The sequence below is a fragment of the Raphanus sativus genome, chromosome 3 (genome assembly GCF_000801105.2).
Source record: "Raphanus sativus cultivar WK10039 chromosome 3, ASM80110v3, whole genome shotgun sequence".
Lineage (NCBI taxonomy): Eukaryota > Viridiplantae > Streptophyta > Magnoliopsida > Brassicales > Brassicaceae > Raphanus > Raphanus sativus.
This window is the reverse complement of record NC_079513.1, coordinates 753,060-771,754: the sequence shown is the minus strand read 5'-3', so window position 1 is coordinate 771,754 and position 18,695 is coordinate 753,060. Positions and strand designations below refer to the sequence as shown.

Here is an 18,695-nt window from a genome sequence, read left to right as displayed (position 1 = left end):
CACATATATTACGAAAAATGCATTAAATCACTATAATAAATGTATTGTTTTTTTTAATTTTCAATTTTTAACAGCTTTTAATCAATAGTAATCTAATAAAATTAATTAGTTTTCTAATTCTTTCATAGAAAACATAAAATATATATTTTTTGATACAAAATATTTTTCTAAATCATGAATTTTTGGACCGGAGGGGAGTATAAAATATTTATTGTCCTTTTTTTTTTGCGCAACAAAATATTTATTGTCCAAAATGGTAAAGAAAGGGCGATTTGGTCTTTTGGATAGAAAAGCCTCATTACCTGGTATCATCCCATCCTCTCACTCGCACAATAAAATGTTACTCACACACAAACCCTAAATCACACCTTCCCCCCTTGGAATGGCGATAAGGAACAAAGAGACAGAAGAAGAAGAGAACAAGAGAATCAACAACGAGATCGATGTCCCTGAAGAAGAAGACGAAGACAAGAAGATGGAGATGTTCTTCAACCTCATAAGAAACTACCAGGAGGCGAGGAAACGAAGGCGACAAGAGCTAATCGAAGATTCAGGCGAAACTGTTCCTAATCCGACCAAGAGATCCGACAACGGAGAGAAAATCGGCATTGCTCCTCCTGTGTTCCGCGCCGAGGATTTCACTCACTGTATAGACTTAAACTTAAAGCCATCAAACTCAATTCTCTCCACCGAAGAGGAGAAAGAAGAAGAAGAGGAAGAAACAGAGAAGGAGACAAGAGAAGAGAATGTTTTAGATCTTAATCTCGCATTGTAATAATAATATCACTTGGCTGCTTTTGTTTGATATCGTCACGCTTGTCTTGTAACGTAGAGCTCCCGGGCTTCAAAGTAGAAAGGTTTTAGTTAGCAGAATAGGTTAAAGAGTTTCAACAAAATTAAATCAAAACTTAGTATGTAACTGTCTTCCATATTATAAACTGGTGAAAATGTAAAGGGAAGCATCCCAAACCATACCAAGGGGCATGCGTATATACATATTATTCGATAGCTTTGTTACTAGAGGATATGAATTGAGTTTTCACACCTTATATCTGTTACTTTCATTTGTATACGATTGACGCTGGTCCACGGAGGGAGACATGAGTTCAGCTAGTTGCTCTCGCATTACACTCTCTTGCTCTTCCATCTGAAAGCCATTCGTTGCTAATTAATGTGTGAGAGACAAACACTTAGATCGGAGCAGATGCAAATACCTCTATTGACATAGAAATTGCACGGGCAATGTCCTCGTCTTCCTTGTTAATAGCCTCTCTCGAAGATAAAACGCTAGATGGAACCTGCACCAAGAAAAATAAAATAAAAAGAATTATTTAGCTCATTCAAAAAGGAGGTAGAAAAGGGGTGAAAGGGTATAACAAGAGTATACATTGTTACGACCCTCTTGAAAATCCTTCTTGGAAGCCTCAATAGCAGCTCTGATCATCTCATCTTCTGCATCGTTGCCATACACAGGCGATTCAGCATCCCTATGTGTTGTTGAACCATAGACTTGAGATCCGTAGGTAGGTGAATGTCTAGCATAACCGTCTCCTCCGAACTCTCCAAGTCCAGGAGGACGAAAGTGATTATTAGCAGGGAAGCCAGTGACTTCTGCCGTGTGAGTGTGAGGTGCTGATGGAGGGGGGCTACTGATTGCAGAGCCACTGAGCTGCCTAAGGAGACTTCTCCTGTAGTTGGGATCAAGAAGCAAAGAGGGTCTAAAAGAGCGAGCGGCAGAGAGGAGAGATGGAAGTCCGCCTAGAGTTATCTTCTACAGCATTGTATTGTGGACGAACATGACTGTTATCTTCCACAGCATTGTACTGTGGACGACGACTATCTGAGCTTGGATCAAGACTGGAAAGGATAACCAAATCAAGAAAGAAAGAGGAGGTTTAATACAAATTATACAATGAAGAAGAACAAGAAAGTACATGCTTCGTTCGACATCCCTGAAGTGAGAATTGATGGCTTCAGTGAGGTTATTGCCATGTTCCTGATCATCATAAGTTAGCCATTACTCAGATCCACAACTCTCCAGAATTCCAGATTCCAATTGCATTTCAAATCTATCCGAAATCAAATGCAGAAAAGAAAAGAAGGGGGGGGGGGGAACCTCGAGTGTTTGAATGGCGAGTGACTCATCAGCGCCGGTGATGCTCATGTATGACTGAATGGCGTCTCTCGATGGTCTCATCATCTCCGCCCGTGGCTCACTGTGTCGGTTCGACAAGGAACAAACTCGAATTATGGAAGCAAACCGGCCTTCTTTCTTATTCTTATCGTGTTTGATTTGTAATCAGTTTCAAGATTTGTTCAACTGATTCGAACCGCCGCTGATGAGTCTACACTCTACACCAAAGTGACATTTAATTGCTTTTTTCTTTTATTTTACTTTCCCTCACACGTTGCCATCTAATTTCCATTTTCCACCATCCAGCACTTACATAGTTACATATGTTTTTCTCAATAATTCCATTAGAAAACTAATTAATTTTATTAGAAAACTAATCATGATTCTCTCTGTTTTTTTTTTTTTTTGTTTGGTGAGTTTTTAAATTGTTACAATGCAATAATTAATTATATAGTTAAGGATCATCAGGTGAAGAAGCTGCAGGTGAACAATGCGAGAGCTAGTTAATTATATAATAACAATTCTCTCTGTTTAATCATCAAGTGAAAAATGCAATACATAAAAACCACAGTGAAGTGATTATTATATAGGAAGGGATAGATACATCAAGTGAAGAAGCTGCAGGTGAAGTTGCCGTTGGTGAATGTTAGCTTCTCAGCTTTGACGACAGAATCTAGAGGAAGTGGAGCAAAGCTTCTGTCTGGACCGTAGAAGTGAGGGAAGCTATTCACATCATCCACTGCTTCATAGATCAATCCATCTCCAAGCTGCAATTTTTTTACACATGAAACAAAACACTGTCAGGCTGTAACACTATAACCTACATATATGGATTAAAGATAACTATTAGAAGTTTACAACATTGTCCATCCTTTCATAATCAAGTACTGACTCTGGTACAAACTCCACGTGAGAATTGCCTAAGAGACATAACTAAGTCTAGCATCAAACTCACACACGATGACAAAGACAGCCTTAGGAAGATTGAAACTAACGTTTTATAGATCAACCACTCACCAAATCACGTGGAGCTAACCACACCAGAAACTAACGTTATAATTGATCAACCACTCACCACACTAGACGATTCTTTAATACAAAATAATCACACATATAATCCCACATGTATGTGTCATATTAAATGATATATGTAGAGTCAACAACAAACCTTCTTAGGATCGATTTGAAGAAGGTAAAGATCCTCCTTAGCGTTCAAGAAGAAGTTCTGCAATGTCATTTGCACCTGTAAAATCGAATCGGACAAGTAATTTTCCATCATAAAAGTATTGAATTTTTTTGACACAGAGATTAAGAAGAGATGGATAACCTGATGGAGTTTGCTGAGATGAAAGCAACCAGTTGACTTATCGAGCTCACCACCAAAAGAAGATCCGTTTTTCTGGAACTCTTGCCACTCTTGCTCCGTACTGATTCTGTATATGAAATCTTCATTAGCCATTTTCTTCCAACTTCCACCGGACCGGAGATATTGTATTTGCCAAGAAGAAATCGAAAACGCGAAACAGTCGAGGGGATGAACACAAAAAAGGATTTTTGATCGAGACCGATTCAGTAAAGTTGTAAACCAGTATCAGCTAAACCGACTCTTCTTCAACTTAGATATGTAAACAAACCGGTATCAACTAAACCAAAATGCTATCAGCTAAACCGTTTTTTCTTAAATTCAGTGTGAAAATAATAATTTAATATTTCAGTGAATAATACTCTACAATATCCTTAAAATACATTTTGTTCAAAAATGCACAAAAATCTAAAATAGTACTAAAGAAAAAAGAATTTTTTTATTATATTCTATTTGGCTAATTTAGTGATTAAGATTTATAGTTTATTGTTTAGGAAATAACATTTAATTTAAAGTTTCTGAATATATTATTTAAATTTTTTTTCGTCAAATGAGTGATATTTCTAAGAAAATATCACTAGATGATTATTTTGATAAAATTTAAAATAACAATTATATAAAATTTTAATGTATATTTTAAATAGTTAGTCGATTCTGATTTGATATTTAAGTTTTTTTTTTTTTTAACAGCAATTCTCATTGATTTTATGATAGTGTAGCATCTTCATGAAGAAGATAAGTGATACAATGGGGAATATAAGAATGAAATTTGAACAAACAATCTTGTAATGTTATTTTTGCTAGTTTATCAGCAGGTTTGTTGGCTCCTCTTCTCGTCCATTGAAACTGAATAACTTCAAAATGTTGGCTCCACCATTTGATCTCTCTGGTCCAATTATACATTCCAAAGTTCAGCTTTCCATTCCTCAAGATATCAATAGCTTTCTGACAATCGCTTTCCAAGATTAGCTTAGTGAATCCCATGCTCCAGCTATGTTGAATAGCCATTAATATTGCTTGCATTTCACTCTCTAAAGGACTCTGTACTTTGTTTCCAGTAGCTTGAACTGCACCCTTAAAAGTTCCTCGTTCATCTCTATATATCCATCCTGCTTGACTTTGGACCTGATTAGTTGTATATGCGCCATCAACATTACATTTCATCCATCCTCTAGGTGGTCTTGTCCAATGATGATCTCGTTGAACAGATGTAGAAACAGAATTCCACTTGCCGTACTCATTATCTCCTCCAATCTGCTTCCATTCCTTAGCATCATTTTTAGCATATGCCAATGTTGACTTCCAGTGAATAGCTTTTTGCTGAAAAATCAGTGAATTTCTGCTCTTCCATATTCTCCAAAGCAACCAATACGGTAGTTCTTGAAAATGTACCAGCCTTGTTGATGTACAAATCTGAAAGCAGGCAGCAATCTTCTCATCTAAAGTAGAAGTAGAGCTATTGATAATAAAATTTGAAAGACCCGAAGCCCTCCAAACTTGCTTGGCATAAACGCAACCAAAAAAGAGATGCTCCTCTGTTTCCTCTGCTGCACAACAACGCTTACAAACACTGTCTCTTGTAATATGTCTTCGTTGGAGGTTTGAACCAGTAGCCAAACTATTAGTAAGTATTCTCCATAAGAAATGCTTTATCTTAGCAGGAGCTTTTAACTTCCAAATCTGCTGCTTGAGATTGACATTTCCAGGCGTAGAAATTTGTACTCCGTCTTGTGGCAAATGAGATCCTAACCAGTACCCTGATCTGACTGTGTAAATCCCATCCTCATTATAATGCCATCCTAATAGGTCTTGATGAGCTTTTGAACTGATCTTTAGAGTTAAAATCTTCTCCACATCTTCAGCAATAACTTGATTCCTAAGTTTATCTTCATCCCACTTGTTTCTTGTCACGTCAAAGAAAGAATGAACCTTAACACCATCGATTCTTTCTCTGATAGGTTGTGGTGGTCTAGGTGGATGATCAGGTATCCATGGATCATTCCACATGTCTATAGTTTCTCCATTTCCCACAATAAATCTCATACCTTTTGTAATAAGATCCCGCCCATAAAGGATTGACTTCCAAGCGTATGATGCTTTCTTCTTTAGTGTTGCTTTGAGAATATCTCCATCAGGGAAGTATCTAGCTCGTAGGATTCGAGCCATCAAACACTCAGGATGTTGCATAATTCTCCAAACTTGCTTACTGAGCAAAGCTTGATTGAATGTTTCCAAATCTCGAAATCCCAAACCTCCTTCTCTCTTTGGCTTACTAATTCTGTCCCATGAGAACCAATGCATTCCTTTTTTATCTCCTGAACCCCACCAAAAGCTAGCAAGAATTCCATTTATTTCAGTGCATATTGCCTTCGGTAGTCTAAATATATTCATGGAATATATCGGTAGCGCTAGAGCAATAGACTTCAACAAGACTTCTTTACCTCCTTGCGAGAGATGTCTTTGTTTCCAACTCTGTGTAACTCCTCTAACTTTGTCAATAATATACTGAAACATATCACTCTTCTTTGAACCAATCTGTTCCGGTAGCCCCAAATACTTCCCTATGCCACCTTCATTATGTATACCAAGAGCATTGCGCATCCTATTCTTCACACCAGGAAGAACCTTAAGCCCAAAAGTAATAGAGGATTTGGTAAGATTTATTGCCTGCCCTGATACACGCTCATAGATTGAGAAGATCTTCTTCAACTTCCTTGCTGACCTGATGTTTGCAAGCGTGAAGAACAAAGAATCATCTGCAAACAAGAGATGGTTCACAGATGGGGCTTGGTTGGAAATTTTCACACCCAATAATGATCTTTCTTCTTTAGCTTTATTCATAAGATGTGAAAGAACTTCAGCACATAATATGAACAAATACGGAGAAAGAGGGTCTCCTTGACGCAATCCTCTCTTTGGCGTGATGAATCCTTCTGGTGTACCATTGATAAGAACAGAGTAAGTGACTGTAGAAACACATGCCATGATCCACTCTATCCATTGCATATCAAACCCCATAGCTTGCATTGTCTGTTGTAGAAAGCCCCATTCCAATCTGTCATAAGCTTTAGTAATATCTGTTTTAACAGCCATATACGATGTAGCTTGTCGCTTTCTAGCCTTGAGACTGTGAAAGATCTCATGTGCCACCACAATATTGTCAGATATTAGTCTCCCCGGGATGAAAGCGTTTTGATTCTCCGATATGATATGATGAAGATGCTTCTTTAGTCGGTTCACCAATATCTTGGAGATGATTTTATATGAGACATTACACAATGCAATTGGTCTGAACTCCTTCATACCTGTAGGAGGATATATCTTCGGTATAAGACATAGATTCGTATGGTTCAGTTGCTGATCAAAAGCTCCATGTGCAAAGAAGCTAGATATCTCGTTGACAATCTCCGGTTTAATCTCTTCCCAAAGTTTATGATAGAAGACTGCAGTGAATCCATCAGGCCCCGGTGCACGATGTGGTCCTATATCTAAGACTGCTTCTCGTATTTCATCTTCTGTAACCTCACGAGTTAAGTCATTATTCATCTCTGCAGTTACTTTTTGTTGAAAACCAGAGAAAACAGAATTGTAGAGCTCTGTATCAGTCGGTTCTGAAGCATACAAATTCTGAAAGTAATTTATGGCCACCGTTGCTATATCTTTCTGACTTCTATAAACCACTCCTTCTTCATCTTGTATAGAACCAATTGTATTCCTCGTTCTTCTTGCTTTAGTTACTGCATGAAAGTAACTTGTGTTACGATCCCCTGCCCGCAACCACATGATCCTACTCTTTTGTTTCCAAAAGATTTCTTCTTCCAAGTAGGCTTGATTAAGATCTTCTTTGATTGCAGACTTTTCTTGAGTAGATAGTAGAGATGATGTGGTAGCCATATCTAATTTACTTCTTAATGATCGAATACGTTCCTCTGTATTGGTTCTATTATGTCTCTTCCAAGTAGAGATGTGGCGTCTGCACTTACTTAGTCTCTGAACTAACGGAACTCTCAGCAACTGACCTTGTCCCGTGCCTCGCCATCCACATCTTATTGACTCAATAAAGCCTTCCTTGTTGAACAATCTACTATGAAACCTAAACATACGTTTAGGGTTTTCACGTTCTGCACTTATATAGGTCACATTAGGCCTATGATCTGATTCTCCTATTTCCAGGAACTCTGTCTGCGACGCTGGAAAATCTTCAAACCATTTTGAGTTTGCCATAGTGCGGTCAAGACAGCACTGAACAAGGTGTGTACCACGCTGACCCACCCATGAAAGTCGATTGCCTATAGTTTGTAAATCAGTGAAGTCACAGTCTCTCATCATCTGTCTGAAGTCTTGAAATGAAGCTTCAGGTCGTGTCCTTCCTCCTGACTTCTCATGGTTACCACGAATCTCATTGAAATCACCTGAAGCAAGCCAAGCTTGATTTCTTCGAGAGATACCCAATCTGATTAGTCTCTCCCAAGTATGATGGCGTAGAGATGGGTTTGGATGACCATACACAAAGGAGTAATAAAACTGACTTCCATTAAAAGAGATAGTACAATCGATGAGATTTGCAGACTGAGATAAAACAGATAACTGAACTGATTGCTTATAAAATACTACTAAACCACCTCCAACACCATGAGGGGATACAATTACTGAATTCAAAAAACCAAGCTGAGCTCCAATGTCTCTAACGTAGTCATCACTTTGCTTGGTTTCAGATAGGCAGAGTATGTCCGGGAGATACATGCGGTTTATCTCCTTAAGGCGTCGAACCGTCGAGTCTATGCCCAGTCCCCGACAGTTCCAGCATGCTGTCCTCATGGTGGAAGTGGTGGTTCAGGGCCCACCGCGCCTCTCACCTTATGACCTTCAGACTCAGAACCTTCTGCTGGGGCGAGATCACTTTGCTTAGTTGCCCCACTCGCCGCTTTCTTTTTCTTAACTCCAGAGGAACTACTTTCTCCCACTTCTCCTCTCTTGAGAAAAGCTCTGTTCTTCTCATTTTGATCGAACCACGCTTTCCTTTTGAGAGTTCGATGTAGTGGATGTGGCTCAGCAAATGGAGTGATCGAGTACATCTCCTCCATATTAGTTTCATCAGAAAACATGGTTTGCTTGGCAAGTCCATCCCAAAAGATATCATCACCTCCCTCACCATCTGACTCATTTGGAATACTGACCTCTTCTTCATCTTCAGACCCTATCTCTTCTTCGGCAGGTTCATTCACAGCGATTGGACCTCCTGGTGCAGCATCTTGATGTTCTTCTTCCTCGTCATTAATTTCCTCTATGATAACCCCATGATTTGGCACCATAACTTCATCATCATTACCAGGGCCATTGTGATTCTCATCATCAGAGTCATTGCCATCTTGATCACCTCCATCTTCTGGCCCGCCATTTTGGATCAAGCAACGACCCGTATCGTGAGTGATGAGACCACATGTCTCACAGAAACCACGAAGTCTCTCATACTGAATGCGCAACAGGGTGTTTACTCCAAGAACAAACTGGAAGTTCCTTTGAAAACGTAGAGGTTCATTGACGTTCCAGTTGATGCGAACCCTGACAAACTCCAATCTCCCTCCAAGTTCCTCATTGTAGTCCATCTGAATGTACTGCCCCATTGCTCTTGCTACATACACTATCACCTCTCGGTGCATGTATTGTAGAGGAATGCCACGGATCTGAAGCCAAAGTGGAATGAAGTTGAGCATGTTCATGTCCATCATAGGCGTCCAGCGCTGAAGGACCAGCATCCGTTCAGCATAAGCCCAGGGACCACGTCGTATAACCGACTCCATTGCCTCTTCAGATGGAAAAACGAATTGGAACCGGCGATGTTCAATGGTGCGTCCTCTCACCATACCCTCCAAACCCCAGACACGAGGCATTGTGGCAACGATAGCACGCAGATTTTGACGTCTCGGTATGACAGGGCGTCCGATTAGGATGAAACGGTTCTCTTCAGCGGCTTGTCTCACCACCTCCTGTGGTAGAACAAACGGGGGATCATTACTCCCAAGATCAATGTCTTGCATTGCACGGCGAATATTGTCCGTCATTTTTGTAAGTAGGAGATATAATCGAAGAGGGTAAAGGAGTATTGTTGAGATGAACCAAATTATACAACAATGGTTTGCATCTCTGTGGTCATATATAGGGGAATAAGGAGTTCCTCGTATAACTGCATTTTCATCATGGGAAAGTGGTTTTCTCATGGAGATTATGGGCATCATGGGAGGATAGGATCCCAAAATCCTCGCTGTGCCAACAGAATCATCATCAACCACCAGGAACGTGGCGAGAAGGTGGATCAAATTCAATAACCGTTGCAAAATCGCTTGTGGAATCGTCGAAGTAACCGTTTTTTCTCTCATTGGTTTTCACTGTCAATTTTTACGTTTTTTTTTCGTTTCATTTTTTTCTGATTTGATATTTAAGTTATAATACTAATTAGCATAATATAACTTATTAAAAGTAATTATTCATTAAAAATATTGAATAAAATATAATATTTAATGTTTAGCATGGTGAGTAAATGTTATGAGATGCTATATTTGCTTACATTGGATGTAACATTGTTTACTGTGTTATATTGGTTGGAGTTGACCATATATATGTATCCAAATCGGCATCAGCTAAACCGACTTTAATATGTAACCAAACCGGTTTTCCTTAACCGACTCTTCGTCAACTTCGAAGTTCCTTTGCATATTCCTCCGCTTATTTCCACGGTCTAAAATCAGTTGGTAAAAAGAGCCGAAAAACTCTTCACAAGTCTGTAACTTTTACTTCTCTCATCAATCATGGCCGCTTCATTGGCGAAACCCATCTCCACAACTCCTCTTCGTTTCCATTTCAATCCAAAGACCAACATTTCCTTCTCCGATTGCATCTCGATTTCTTCTGGATTCCGACATTCCCCACCGTCTTCCCTCGGTTTGGTCGCAAAACCACCGACCAACACTCGCGTTTCCCATCTCGTTAGAGCCGAAAGCTCTCACGGTAAGCCCAACAATGACGGGTGTCTGAGCTTGCGTTCTGTGTGTGTTCATTGCATTTTTTTCCATTTTTTGTATAGATTATATTCCAGACTCGAAGTTTTACAAGGTTGAAGCAATTGTCAGGTAAGCTTCTATGTCTTTTGTGGTCTATATGTCTGAAAAGGCTTATAACTGATACATTTCTTCATTGTCTTGTATGAATGTTATAAGGCCATGGAGGATCCAGCATGTTTCATCGGTAAGAAAAATTCTCATTGTTCTCAGCTTTTTTGAAATGTGAAAAAAGATTTTGTGCTTTGCTAATCACTTGATCCTAGGAGAGTCTTAGGATAAAAAAAAATTGTCACACTTTGGCATTAAACAAGTATAGAGTAGAAGTTCATTATCAATGCATGCAAAGATCAAACCATATATGCAGCTGAACTCGATAGGACTGGTCATGTCTTGTTCCTCTACTGTTTGCATCTGTGAAAATGGCTTAGGGCTATCATAGTTATTGTAGATACTTGTTTTAACTAGGTCTAGGCATTCAATTCTTTGGGTTGGGGTTGGTTCCTTTCAGGTCTGGATCTTTCGGGTCTTAAACATTTAGACATAAACTAGTTATTTAGAATTTTTTTTGGTTCTGAGTTCGGTTTCTTTGTATCCAGGTCAGTTCGGATCTATAATTATTCGAGTACAGATCTGGTTTGGTTCATGTATTTAGGACCCGAAAACATCTCAACTCTATCAAAAGTTAGCCAAAAATCCGTCATATTTTTATAAAATTTTGTAAATTAACCAAATAAACTAGTAATAATTGACATTAAACGTTTTTAAACTCTAAATTTGATATTTAAAATTTCATATTAATTGAAAATATTACAAAAATAATAATGAACATTGCAAACAAAAAAGACATTACAACTAAATAAAAAAAATTAGTACTAACTAATTTAGAAAATCCAACTACGTAAATCATGACTTTCTCTGTTTTCATAATCACTCAAGGCTTTATTGAAAATCGGGATTAGAGGTGTTACGGTTTCTGATGTCCGAGGGTTTGGTGCACAAGGTGGATCCAAGGAGAGACATGGTGGTAAGCTATTGAGTTCAACAAGAAGTTCACTGATTCTTACTACTGTCAAAAATGTGATACAAAGTTGTTTGAGTTTTGCAGGGTCTGAGTTCTCTGAAGACAAGTTCGTTGCTAAAGTTAAGATGGAGATCGTTGTTAAGAAAGAACAAGTACGTATATATTCAAATAAAACCAACTATCTCTGCAAGTCTATAACCATTTACGTTATTCTTGTTATGCAGGTGGAGTCTGTAATCAACACCATAATCGATGGAGCAAGGACAGGAGAGATCGGTGATGGCAAAATATTCGGTAAAACCATAACAATCACTTTACATGACAATAAAGTTTACTCAGATTGTGATGGTTTCTTTTTTGGTTGTATGTGGCAGTTTTGCCTGTGTCAGATGTCATAAGGGTTCGGACAGGTGAGCGTGGAGAAGAAGCAGAGAAGATGACTGGTGATATGCTTTCGTCATCTTAGGAACAAAACAGAGCTCAAAGAATGGCTCTCTGGTAATAATAAAATGAATGGAGTCTTTAGTTTCCTTTTTGTTTGCTGTTGAGTTGATCGAGATGTGTGTTTAAACTGTACATGAATGATGCAGAAACATCTGTCTTGGTTCTTAGACATCGAAACTCTCTTTTCTTAATAAAAGCATGTAGTCCTTGCCTTTTTGTTCCAGTATTTTGAAACCATAATATGCTTTTGTTCATTCATAATCAACAAGTATCTATCTATGTTATCATTGTACCATGTTCTGTTTTTCATGTTTCAAAAAGTCATATATAACATTCATACATAACAAGCGCCATTTAAATTTACTCTAGTTTTCCCAATGGGGACTCAAGGGCATGATCATCGACTAGCCATAGACCAAAATGTCGGAAACGTTCCATCTTGTTGTTGAAACCAACAATGTAATTGTTGTGGATTATGACATGTTTCCCCTTGGTCTCTTTAGCCCATGTCCTGTTCCTGAAGTACACTCCTCCTGTTGGGAAAGCTGCTTGAGAAAGCAAGTAGACATCCACCTACGCACAGAACACAAGAGAGTTGACACAAGATCACAAAAGAGTTGACACAAGAACAATCATACCTGATGAGCTGTTTTGCCAAGTGCCCAGTTAAAACCAGGCTGATCATTTCCTTTATTATCTTTAGACCAAGGTTGTGCATGAATTTCCTCAATCCATTGCTTCATTAGAAGCTTTGCACCATTAGTGGGACGTAAGAATATCATGCAGCTACATATATTAGTCCTTCCATCTCGAGCATAAGGTGGTAAGTCATGAGAGTGACTCAAAGGCTTAATCTAAACACCAAAACCAACCCGAGAATAAGATACTAAACAAATCGTAAAACATGTCAAGGAGATGTGTAAGTAAGTATATCACATACTGCAGTTTCGTCATCCATGAAGTACACGTCGTGGTTTCCTTCTAGATACGGAAATGGATCTTGTAACCACACCATATCAACATCGTTGTACATAACATTGTAACCTAGCTCCAAAAGTTTTAAGAGATGTTCTGGTCTTCGAGATGTAAAATTGAAGAAACCCTAATCAGATACGTATAATCATCAGTAAGTAACAAGTCCTTTGCACGCATGCATAAAACATGGCATACTAGCTATTACTAAATCCACAAGTTGACCTTTTGTAGGATCCTACTACAAAAGTGTATAGGGACCAACAAAACACATTAAATTTCGTTTTCAATTTAAAACTAATTGGCGATAAATGAATTGGTATAAATCTTTTATATATTACCATTGTCCCATCGAAACTCTCACACAAGAACACTAGTATATAATATGCATGGGCCAATCCAGAGATGGTCTTGAGGGAATTAAAAAACCCAATACGGCGAACCCGGGTTCAAACTCCACCGGCCACATGGATATGAGTTATTGCTTTCAACTCATTTGAATGCCCAGGAGAAGGTCTATCCGTGGGCTGTACCTCCACCCGGGAGTTAGGCTTGTGTCATCATTGACCCGGGTTTAACCTTTCTTTTAGCAAAAAAAAAATAAAAAATTCCAGAGATGGTGAAACTATACCTGGGAACCAAAGTTGTGTGCGGTTTGAGAATCAAGAGCTGGAGGAATGAGAACGGCATGACAAGGCCACTTGGAGTTGACTTTGTATAGAGTAGCGTAATCCTCAGCGATCACGAGAACCTTGTCCTGATGCTTCTGCCTCGAGACACTAATCAACCAGTTATTGAGGAAAGGGAAGAAGGGATAGCTTACGGTGCAGACGATCAAAGTACCATTCTTAGCGACGAATTTGGCGGCTCTAGCAAGGGAATAGTCGTTCCATTTGGAGGGCAAAGAAGAAGGAGAGTATGTGTTTGGAAACAGGAACAAGGGTAAGAACACACCGAGGAAAACGAGGAGAGAGACAAAAAGGAGGAGACCATTGCGGCTGAGGATGGAGGTTGAAGAATGAGAAAGATGATAGGCCGAAGAGAATAGCTTTTGCTTTTGCTTTTCCATTGTTGCACTTGCACCAGGAAGATTAACAGAAATGGAGACAAGATGAATTGTTATGATTTATTTAAATCTGTAAATAGGGGAATATATTTAAATATGGTAAAAAATCTTAAAATATTAAATGAGTTTTAATTTGATTAAGTGATTAGGATTTTATCTTATATATATATACACACTTTAGAGTTTAGATTCATAGATGACTATCTATATTATTAAAACAGAATGCCCTTTTTGAGGTGTCCTTCTGTTTCAAGATTATTTACCATTCTGTGCCACTGAATTATTTTAAACATATGCTTTTTATTTGAATCATAATTAAATTTATTTAATCCTAACAGAATCTATTTAACCCAATAGTATTTAATTTTGAATTTTTTAAATAGTGGAACAACAATAGAATCCCATATTTTAATATCTCTTTATTTTAGGATTCATTTGTTTGTTGTATAATTATTTTGTTCTATTTTGCAAACTTAAAATATTTCAATATATTCTTTACATCCGAAATTAAATAAAATATAGGTGAAAAAAAAAATTTAATATTTAAAAAAATATTTATATGTGTTGCAATTATCATTTAAAATGACCACATAAATGTTATTTTTAACTTTAAACAAAAAACTACAAAGATCACATTTTCTAAATAAATTTTTAAAATTAAGCAAAACAATTTAATATAAAATGACGCCTTTTAGTTGCCATTGAATTGATTTTAGTATTTTCAAGTGTGCCGTTACTTTTATTAGTTATAAACCATTTTAATTATTTTAAAACAAAAATAATATATTTGTATTATTAGAAGATCTGTTAGATATTTTAGATTCCATGATTCTTTTAGTTATTTAAAACTATACCAACAAATGTGGGCCATATAAATTTTTATCCAAATTATTTCCCACAAAACATTACTAAACGAATTGACATCTTTTTATTCTATCATCAATACTATTAAAATAGGAACATGACCTATTAATATAGGTGTATTCCAACATATTGTATAACTATATTTAAATTAACCACTTTCACTAATAATGAATTTTATGCAACCGTAATATTCTTTTTTTTTAGAAGTAACTGTAATGTGCCATAATGTGACTTCATAAAATATTCCTTTGATGATGATCAACTATTCCAAGTACAAATCATTAATATAAATACTTATACAACCTAGATACAAACCTACTTTTAATAGTTTTTGTTAGTTTTAGAAAGAAATAAATATTATTTATTACCTTGATAATATTTTTGTCATCGTTAGCTTTATAATATATAATTATAAATATTTGTTATTACGATAAACAATTACCAACAGTCCATGAGTAAATATCATAGCAAATATATAACTTAATAATATATAGTTTTCAAAACAGATTAAAGTTTAGACCAATACAATAAAAGTTTATGAATCAATTAAGATAAATAATAAATATAAAATAGCTGTTTATAAGAAAATTAAATTATTTAATCTATATGTTCTATTAAATTAAGAACACGATCAGTTGATATTATTATGGAAGTATTATTCATAAAAAAGTATTTTACGGGTTTTAGTTTAATGGGTTTCAAATAGGTTATTCGATTAATAATATTTATTAAATGTGATGTTTACTTAAAGTTAGGGAAGACCATATTAACCTATTATATATATAATATATATATATATAACAAAATATTTTTTAAAAAATCAATAATTTTTCAAAAAATTTGTTCAGTTTTCGATACAGGTTGGATTTGATATAGGTTTTCGGATATAACACTTTAAAAACCGTCTGAGTATATATGCCAGATATAATAGATTATGAGACTTTGATTTTTGGATCGATTCCAAATCATTTTTTGGATACGAATATTCTTTACTAATTATGTTAGGTACCTACTAAAAAAATATAATATATTATAAACTTTAGAAATAAAGTTTAAAAATAATTTCTGAAATACATATGACATAAGTGTATAAAAAAAAAAAAAGTGTATAGTTATGCAACTTGACATATTTAATATAGTTATAAAATATTATATTAAAATATTAAACATAAATATGATTACAAAAAATAACAAAAATATAAAAATTAAATTTCTCACAAAAATTAAAACAGAAAATATATCCGCCCTCTAGTAATCTAGTAACTAATTAATTACGGTAATACATGATGATAGGAAGGATCTTATTCTTCTTTTAAAAAAAATCTTATTCTAAAGATAATATGTACATATTCTACTATATATATGTCTTCAAAAATAAATTGTTGTGAGTTTGAAAAGTTAGCATTCGATTTACGTCTTAAAAGATTTCACGTAGTTAATGAGGAAAACAAAACGGTATACGTTTCGTTTTAATTGTGGTATTTCACAAATTCTATGCATTAATATAAAAATACCGAATAATATACGTTGTATATTAATTGTATATCTTTTGTTTTCGACGTAATTTTTTCTCGGTGTGATGTTTCTGATATAGTTTTAACTTGTTGTAATGAATCATATATGCATAATCACATTGATTTAAAGAGGAAGCAGGAGTCGGGTGAAGACTAAAGAGGTAGATGATACATACAAGGGAACGCTGTTCTTCTGTCTTAGAGTGACCTATTATTGATTCTGGTAATGTGGAGACATACATCTCTGAGTCTCATTTATTTACCTATGTTTTGAGTTAGCCACATGCTAACAGTCACACATAAAAAGCCATTCTTGTTTATAGGTGTGATGTTTTTAATCTAATTTTCCCAGTGGGAACTCAAGAGCATGATCATCAACTAGCCATAGACCAAAGTCATGGAAGCGTTTCATCTTGTTGTCATAACCGATAATATAGTTGTTGTGGATTATCACATGTTTCCCCTTCGTCTCTTCAACCCATGTCTCGTTCGTGAAGTACAATCCTCCTGCTGGAAAAGCTGCCTGAGGAAGCAAGTACAGATCTACCTGAAGAAGTCAAGATTACCAAAGAGTTGAGTTTGAATTCAAACTAGTGACACTTTAAACAAAACCATAGTCGAGCATTCATAAGTAGATATTATAAGTAGTTAAAGATGGTGCCAAAATGTTGAGAATGTTAGACAGTGAACTCCTAACTGAAAATTACGGTACAAACCGATTGAAATCAATACCTGGTGAGCTGTTTTGTTAAGTGCCGAGTTAAAAGCAGGCTGATCACCTTCATATGCTTTAGATCCAGCTTGAAGTTCCTCAAACCATTTCTTCATCAGAAGCTTTGCGCCATTCTTGGGACGCAAGAAAATGATGCCGCTACATACATAAGTCACACCGTTTTGATCCGGAGGTGGTAGATCATGTGAGTGATTCAAAGGCTTAATCTGGCAATAAAACCAAAATAATATTTACCAAAAAAGGAATAAAAACACTCTATAACGTGAAGGACAAATCACATACTGTAGTCCTGTCATCGGTGAAGTATGCGTCGTGGCTTCCTTCTAAATACTGAAATGGATCTTGCATCCAGACCATATCAACATCGTTGAACATAACATTGTAACCTAGCTCCAAAAGTTGCAATAGATGTTGCGGCCTCCGTGAAGTGAAGTTGAAAAATTCCTAAGTTTTGGATATAATAACTTGGTTATTAAGAAACATGAGCTTAGTAATCTCAATTCTCAAGCTAGATATTTTAAACGGCAGTGTGGTGGCAGAAATAATTTCACACTTAAGCACTAAATGCATTTTTACATAGGGTTTATTTAATAAAAGAAAAATTTGGACCGTAAAGGTGAAACTGTACCGGGGAACCGAACTTAAGTGCGGTCTTAGAATCGTGCGCTGGAGGAATGAGAACGGCGTGACCAGGCCATTTCTTGTTAACCTTGTAAAGAGTAGCGTAATCTTCAGCGATCACGAGAACCTTGTCCTGATGCTTCTGCCTCGAGACACTAATCAACCAGTTGCTGAGGAAAGGCAAGAAGGGATAGGTAATGGCGCAGACGATCACAGTCCCGTCCTTAGCGACGAACGCAGCCGCTTGAGAGAGGGAATAGTCACGCCAGTTAGAGGGCAAAGAAGAAGAAGAAGTAGAAGAGATCCTGTTTGGAAACGGGAATAAGGGAGACCCTGCCCAGGGTAAGAACACACCGAGGAGAAGGAGGAGAGAGGCCAGGAGAAGGAGACCATTAAAGAGAGAGATGGGACGGTTTGAGACCGAAGAGGAATAGAAACTCTTGTGCTGCGCCATTGGAGAGAAAGACAAGAATGTTTCCTTTGTGATGGGATTGGAACATCCGAACATGGGAATAATATGTATACAACAAAATAGTCAAACTCGAAGTTAAGTGACCAAAAGAAAAAAGCCAGACTCGAATTTAAAGCTATTACTTTAACTATTTTCTGGAATCCAAATTAAGGAACTACCTTCTACTTTTTTGCAAAAGTAAAAATTAATTAAGATGAACATTTATTGGGTTGGCTGCCTAACACCACATGCAGACTTGCACACCCTATCTATTCCCTATAAGTGATAGATGAGATAGGGAAGGTGGAGCAAAACATGATGAACTTGTGAATGATGTAAAGGATCTGCGAGAGAGTATGATGGAGCGCTTTAAGTTTCAAGAAACAATAATTGAGAAGGTGGAAGAAGAAGCTATGAGAATTAAGATGAATGAATAGATGATTGAAAGCTATTA

General features: G+C 36.7%; 6 protein-coding genes and 1 long non-coding RNA gene across 7 annotated transcripts; 2 read left to right on the top strand and 5 right to left on the bottom strand.

Annotated features, from left to right (window-relative positions):
- The first annotated feature begins 325 nt into the window (after positions 1 to 325).
- Positions 326 to 1,044, top strand: LOC130509076 (protein NIM1-INTERACTING 1-like). The gene has a single exon (XM_057004646.1). It carries the CDS (start codon positions 383 to 385, stop codon positions 773 to 775), a length of 393 nt encoding a protein of 130 aa, XP_056860626.1. The 5' UTR covers positions 326 to 382; the 3' UTR covers positions 776 to 1,044.
- Positions 1,045 to 1,091: 47 nt separating this feature from the next.
- On the bottom strand, positions 1,092 to 1,521 carry LOC130509077 (uncharacterized). The gene is made up of 3 exons (XR_008943218.1): positions 1,399 to 1,521; positions 1,215 to 1,298; positions 1,092 to 1,147 (listed from the first exon to the last, which is right to left on the bottom strand). It is a non-coding gene; the product is annotated as an uncharacterized LOC130509077 (long non-coding RNA).
- A 98-nt stretch (positions 1,522 to 1,619) lies between these two features.
- LOC108845762 (plant UBX domain-containing protein 9) lies at positions 1,620 to 2,367 on the bottom strand. The gene is made up of 3 exons (XM_018618938.2): positions 2,117 to 2,367; positions 1,935 to 1,996; positions 1,620 to 1,857 (listed from the first exon to the last, which is right to left on the bottom strand). Exons 1-3 carry the CDS (start codon positions 2,198 to 2,200, stop codon positions 1,719 to 1,721), a joined length of 285 nt encoding a protein of 94 aa, XP_018474440.2. The 5' UTR covers positions 2,201 to 2,367; the 3' UTR covers positions 1,620 to 1,718.
- Positions 2,368 to 2,618: 251 nt separating this feature from the next.
- LOC108845769 (uncharacterized) lies at positions 2,619 to 3,709 on the bottom strand. The gene is made up of 3 exons (XM_018618945.2): positions 3,462 to 3,709; positions 3,303 to 3,377; positions 2,619 to 2,901 (listed from the first exon to the last, which is right to left on the bottom strand). Exons 1-3 carry the CDS (start codon positions 3,591 to 3,593, stop codon positions 2,740 to 2,742), a joined length of 369 nt encoding a protein of 122 aa, XP_018474447.1. The 5' UTR covers positions 3,594 to 3,709; the 3' UTR covers positions 2,619 to 2,739.
- Positions 3,710 to 10,230: 6,521 nt separating this feature from the next.
- LOC108845766 (nitrogen regulatory protein P-II homolog) lies at positions 10,231 to 12,234 on the top strand. Its single transcript, XM_018618941.2, has 7 exons — positions 10,231 to 10,502; positions 10,579 to 10,624; positions 10,712 to 10,739; positions 11,492 to 11,579; positions 11,661 to 11,728; positions 11,801 to 11,870; positions 11,951 to 12,234. Exons 1-7 carry the CDS (start codon positions 10,304 to 10,306, stop codon positions 12,040 to 12,042), a joined length of 591 nt encoding a protein of 196 aa, XP_018474443.1. The 5' UTR covers positions 10,231 to 10,303; the 3' UTR covers positions 12,043 to 12,234.
- LOC108844810 (UDP-D-xylose:L-fucose alpha-1,3-D-xylosyltransferase MGP4-like) lies at positions 12,093 to 14,061 on the bottom strand. The gene is made up of 4 exons (XM_018618104.2): positions 13,624 to 14,061; positions 12,961 to 13,122; positions 12,659 to 12,874; positions 12,093 to 12,593 (listed from the first exon to the last, which is right to left on the bottom strand). The coding sequence occupies exons 1-4, from the start codon at positions 14,059 to 14,061 to the stop codon at positions 12,381 to 12,383; spliced, it is 1,029 nt and encodes a 342-aa protein (XP_018473606.1). The 3' UTR covers positions 12,093 to 12,380.
- A 2,471-nt stretch (positions 14,062 to 16,532) lies between these two features.
- LOC130509165 (UDP-D-xylose:L-fucose alpha-1,3-D-xylosyltransferase 1-like) lies at positions 16,533 to 18,336 on the bottom strand. Its single transcript, XM_057004868.1, has 4 exons — positions 17,798 to 18,336; positions 17,452 to 17,613; positions 17,169 to 17,375; positions 16,533 to 16,983 (listed from the first exon to the last, which is right to left on the bottom strand). Exons 1-4 carry the CDS (start codon positions 18,296 to 18,298, stop codon positions 16,771 to 16,773), a joined length of 1,083 nt encoding a protein of 360 aa, XP_056860848.1. The 5' UTR covers positions 18,299 to 18,336; the 3' UTR covers positions 16,533 to 16,770.
- Between the last annotated feature and the right edge of the window lie 359 nt (positions 18,337 to 18,695).

Bases quoted from the DNA above. Each gene is read 5' to 3' on its own strand.
- LOC108845762 (XM_018618938.2), bottom strand. From the start codon at position 2,200: ATGATGAGACCATCGAGAGACGCCATTCAGTCATACATGAGCATCACC. The intron at 1,997-2,116 runs GTTCCCCCCCCC...TATGATGATCAG, and splicing joins TCGCCATTCAAACACTCGAG to GAACATGGCAATAACCTCAC. The intron at 1,858-1,934 runs GTACTTTCTTGT...TATCCTTTCCAG, and splicing joins AGGGATGTCGAACGAAGCAT to TCTTGATCCAAGCTCAGATA.
- LOC130509165 (XM_057004868.1), bottom strand. From the start codon at position 18,298: ATGTTCGGATGTTCCAATCCCATCACAAAGGAAACATTCTTGTCTTTC. The intron at 17,614-17,797 runs GTACAGTTTCAC...TCCAAAACTTAG, and splicing joins CACTTAAGTTCGGTTCCCCG to GAATTTTTCAACTTCACTTC. The intron at 16,984-17,168 runs GTATTGATTTCA...TGACTTCTTCAG, and splicing joins TTAACAAAACAGCTCACCAG to GTAGATCTGTACTTGCTTCC.
- LOC108845766 (XM_018618941.2), top strand. From the start codon at position 10,304: ATGGCCGCTTCATTGGCGAAACCCATCTCCACAACTCCTCTTCGTTTC. The intron at 10,503-10,578 runs GTAAGCCCAACA...TTTTTTGTATAG, and splicing joins TAGAGCCGAAAGCTCTCACG to ATTATATTCCAGACTCGAAG. The intron at 11,580-11,660 runs GTAAGCTATTGA...TGAGTTTTGCAG, and splicing joins ATCCAAGGAGAGACATGGTG to GGTCTGAGTTCTCTGAAGAC.
- LOC108844810 (XM_018618104.2), bottom strand. From the start codon at position 14,061: ATGGAAAAGCAAAAGCAAAAGCTATTCTCTTCGGCCTATCATCTTTCT. The intron at 13,123-13,623 runs GTATAGTTTCAC...GTATCTGATTAG, and splicing joins CACACAACTTTGGTTCCCAG to GGTTTCTTCAATTTTACATC. The intron at 12,594-12,658 runs GTATGATTGTTC...TTCTGTGCGTAG, and splicing joins TTGGCAAAACAGCTCATCAG to GTGGATGTCTACTTGCTTTC.
- LOC108845769 (XM_018618945.2), bottom strand. From the start codon at position 3,593: ATGGCTAATGAAGATTTCATATACAGAATCAGTACGGAGCAAGAGTGG. The intron at 3,378-3,461 runs GTTATCCATCTC...TCGATTTTACAG, and splicing joins ATCTCAGCAAACTCCATCAG to GTGCAAATGACATTGCAGAA. The intron at 2,902-3,302 runs GTTTGTTGTTGA...AAAAAATTGCAG, and splicing joins TTCAAATCGATCCTAAGAAG to CTTGGAGATGGATTGATCTA.
- LOC130509076 (XM_057004646.1), top strand. From the start codon at position 383: ATGGCGATAAGGAACAAAGAGACAGAAGAAGAAGAGAACAAGAGAATC.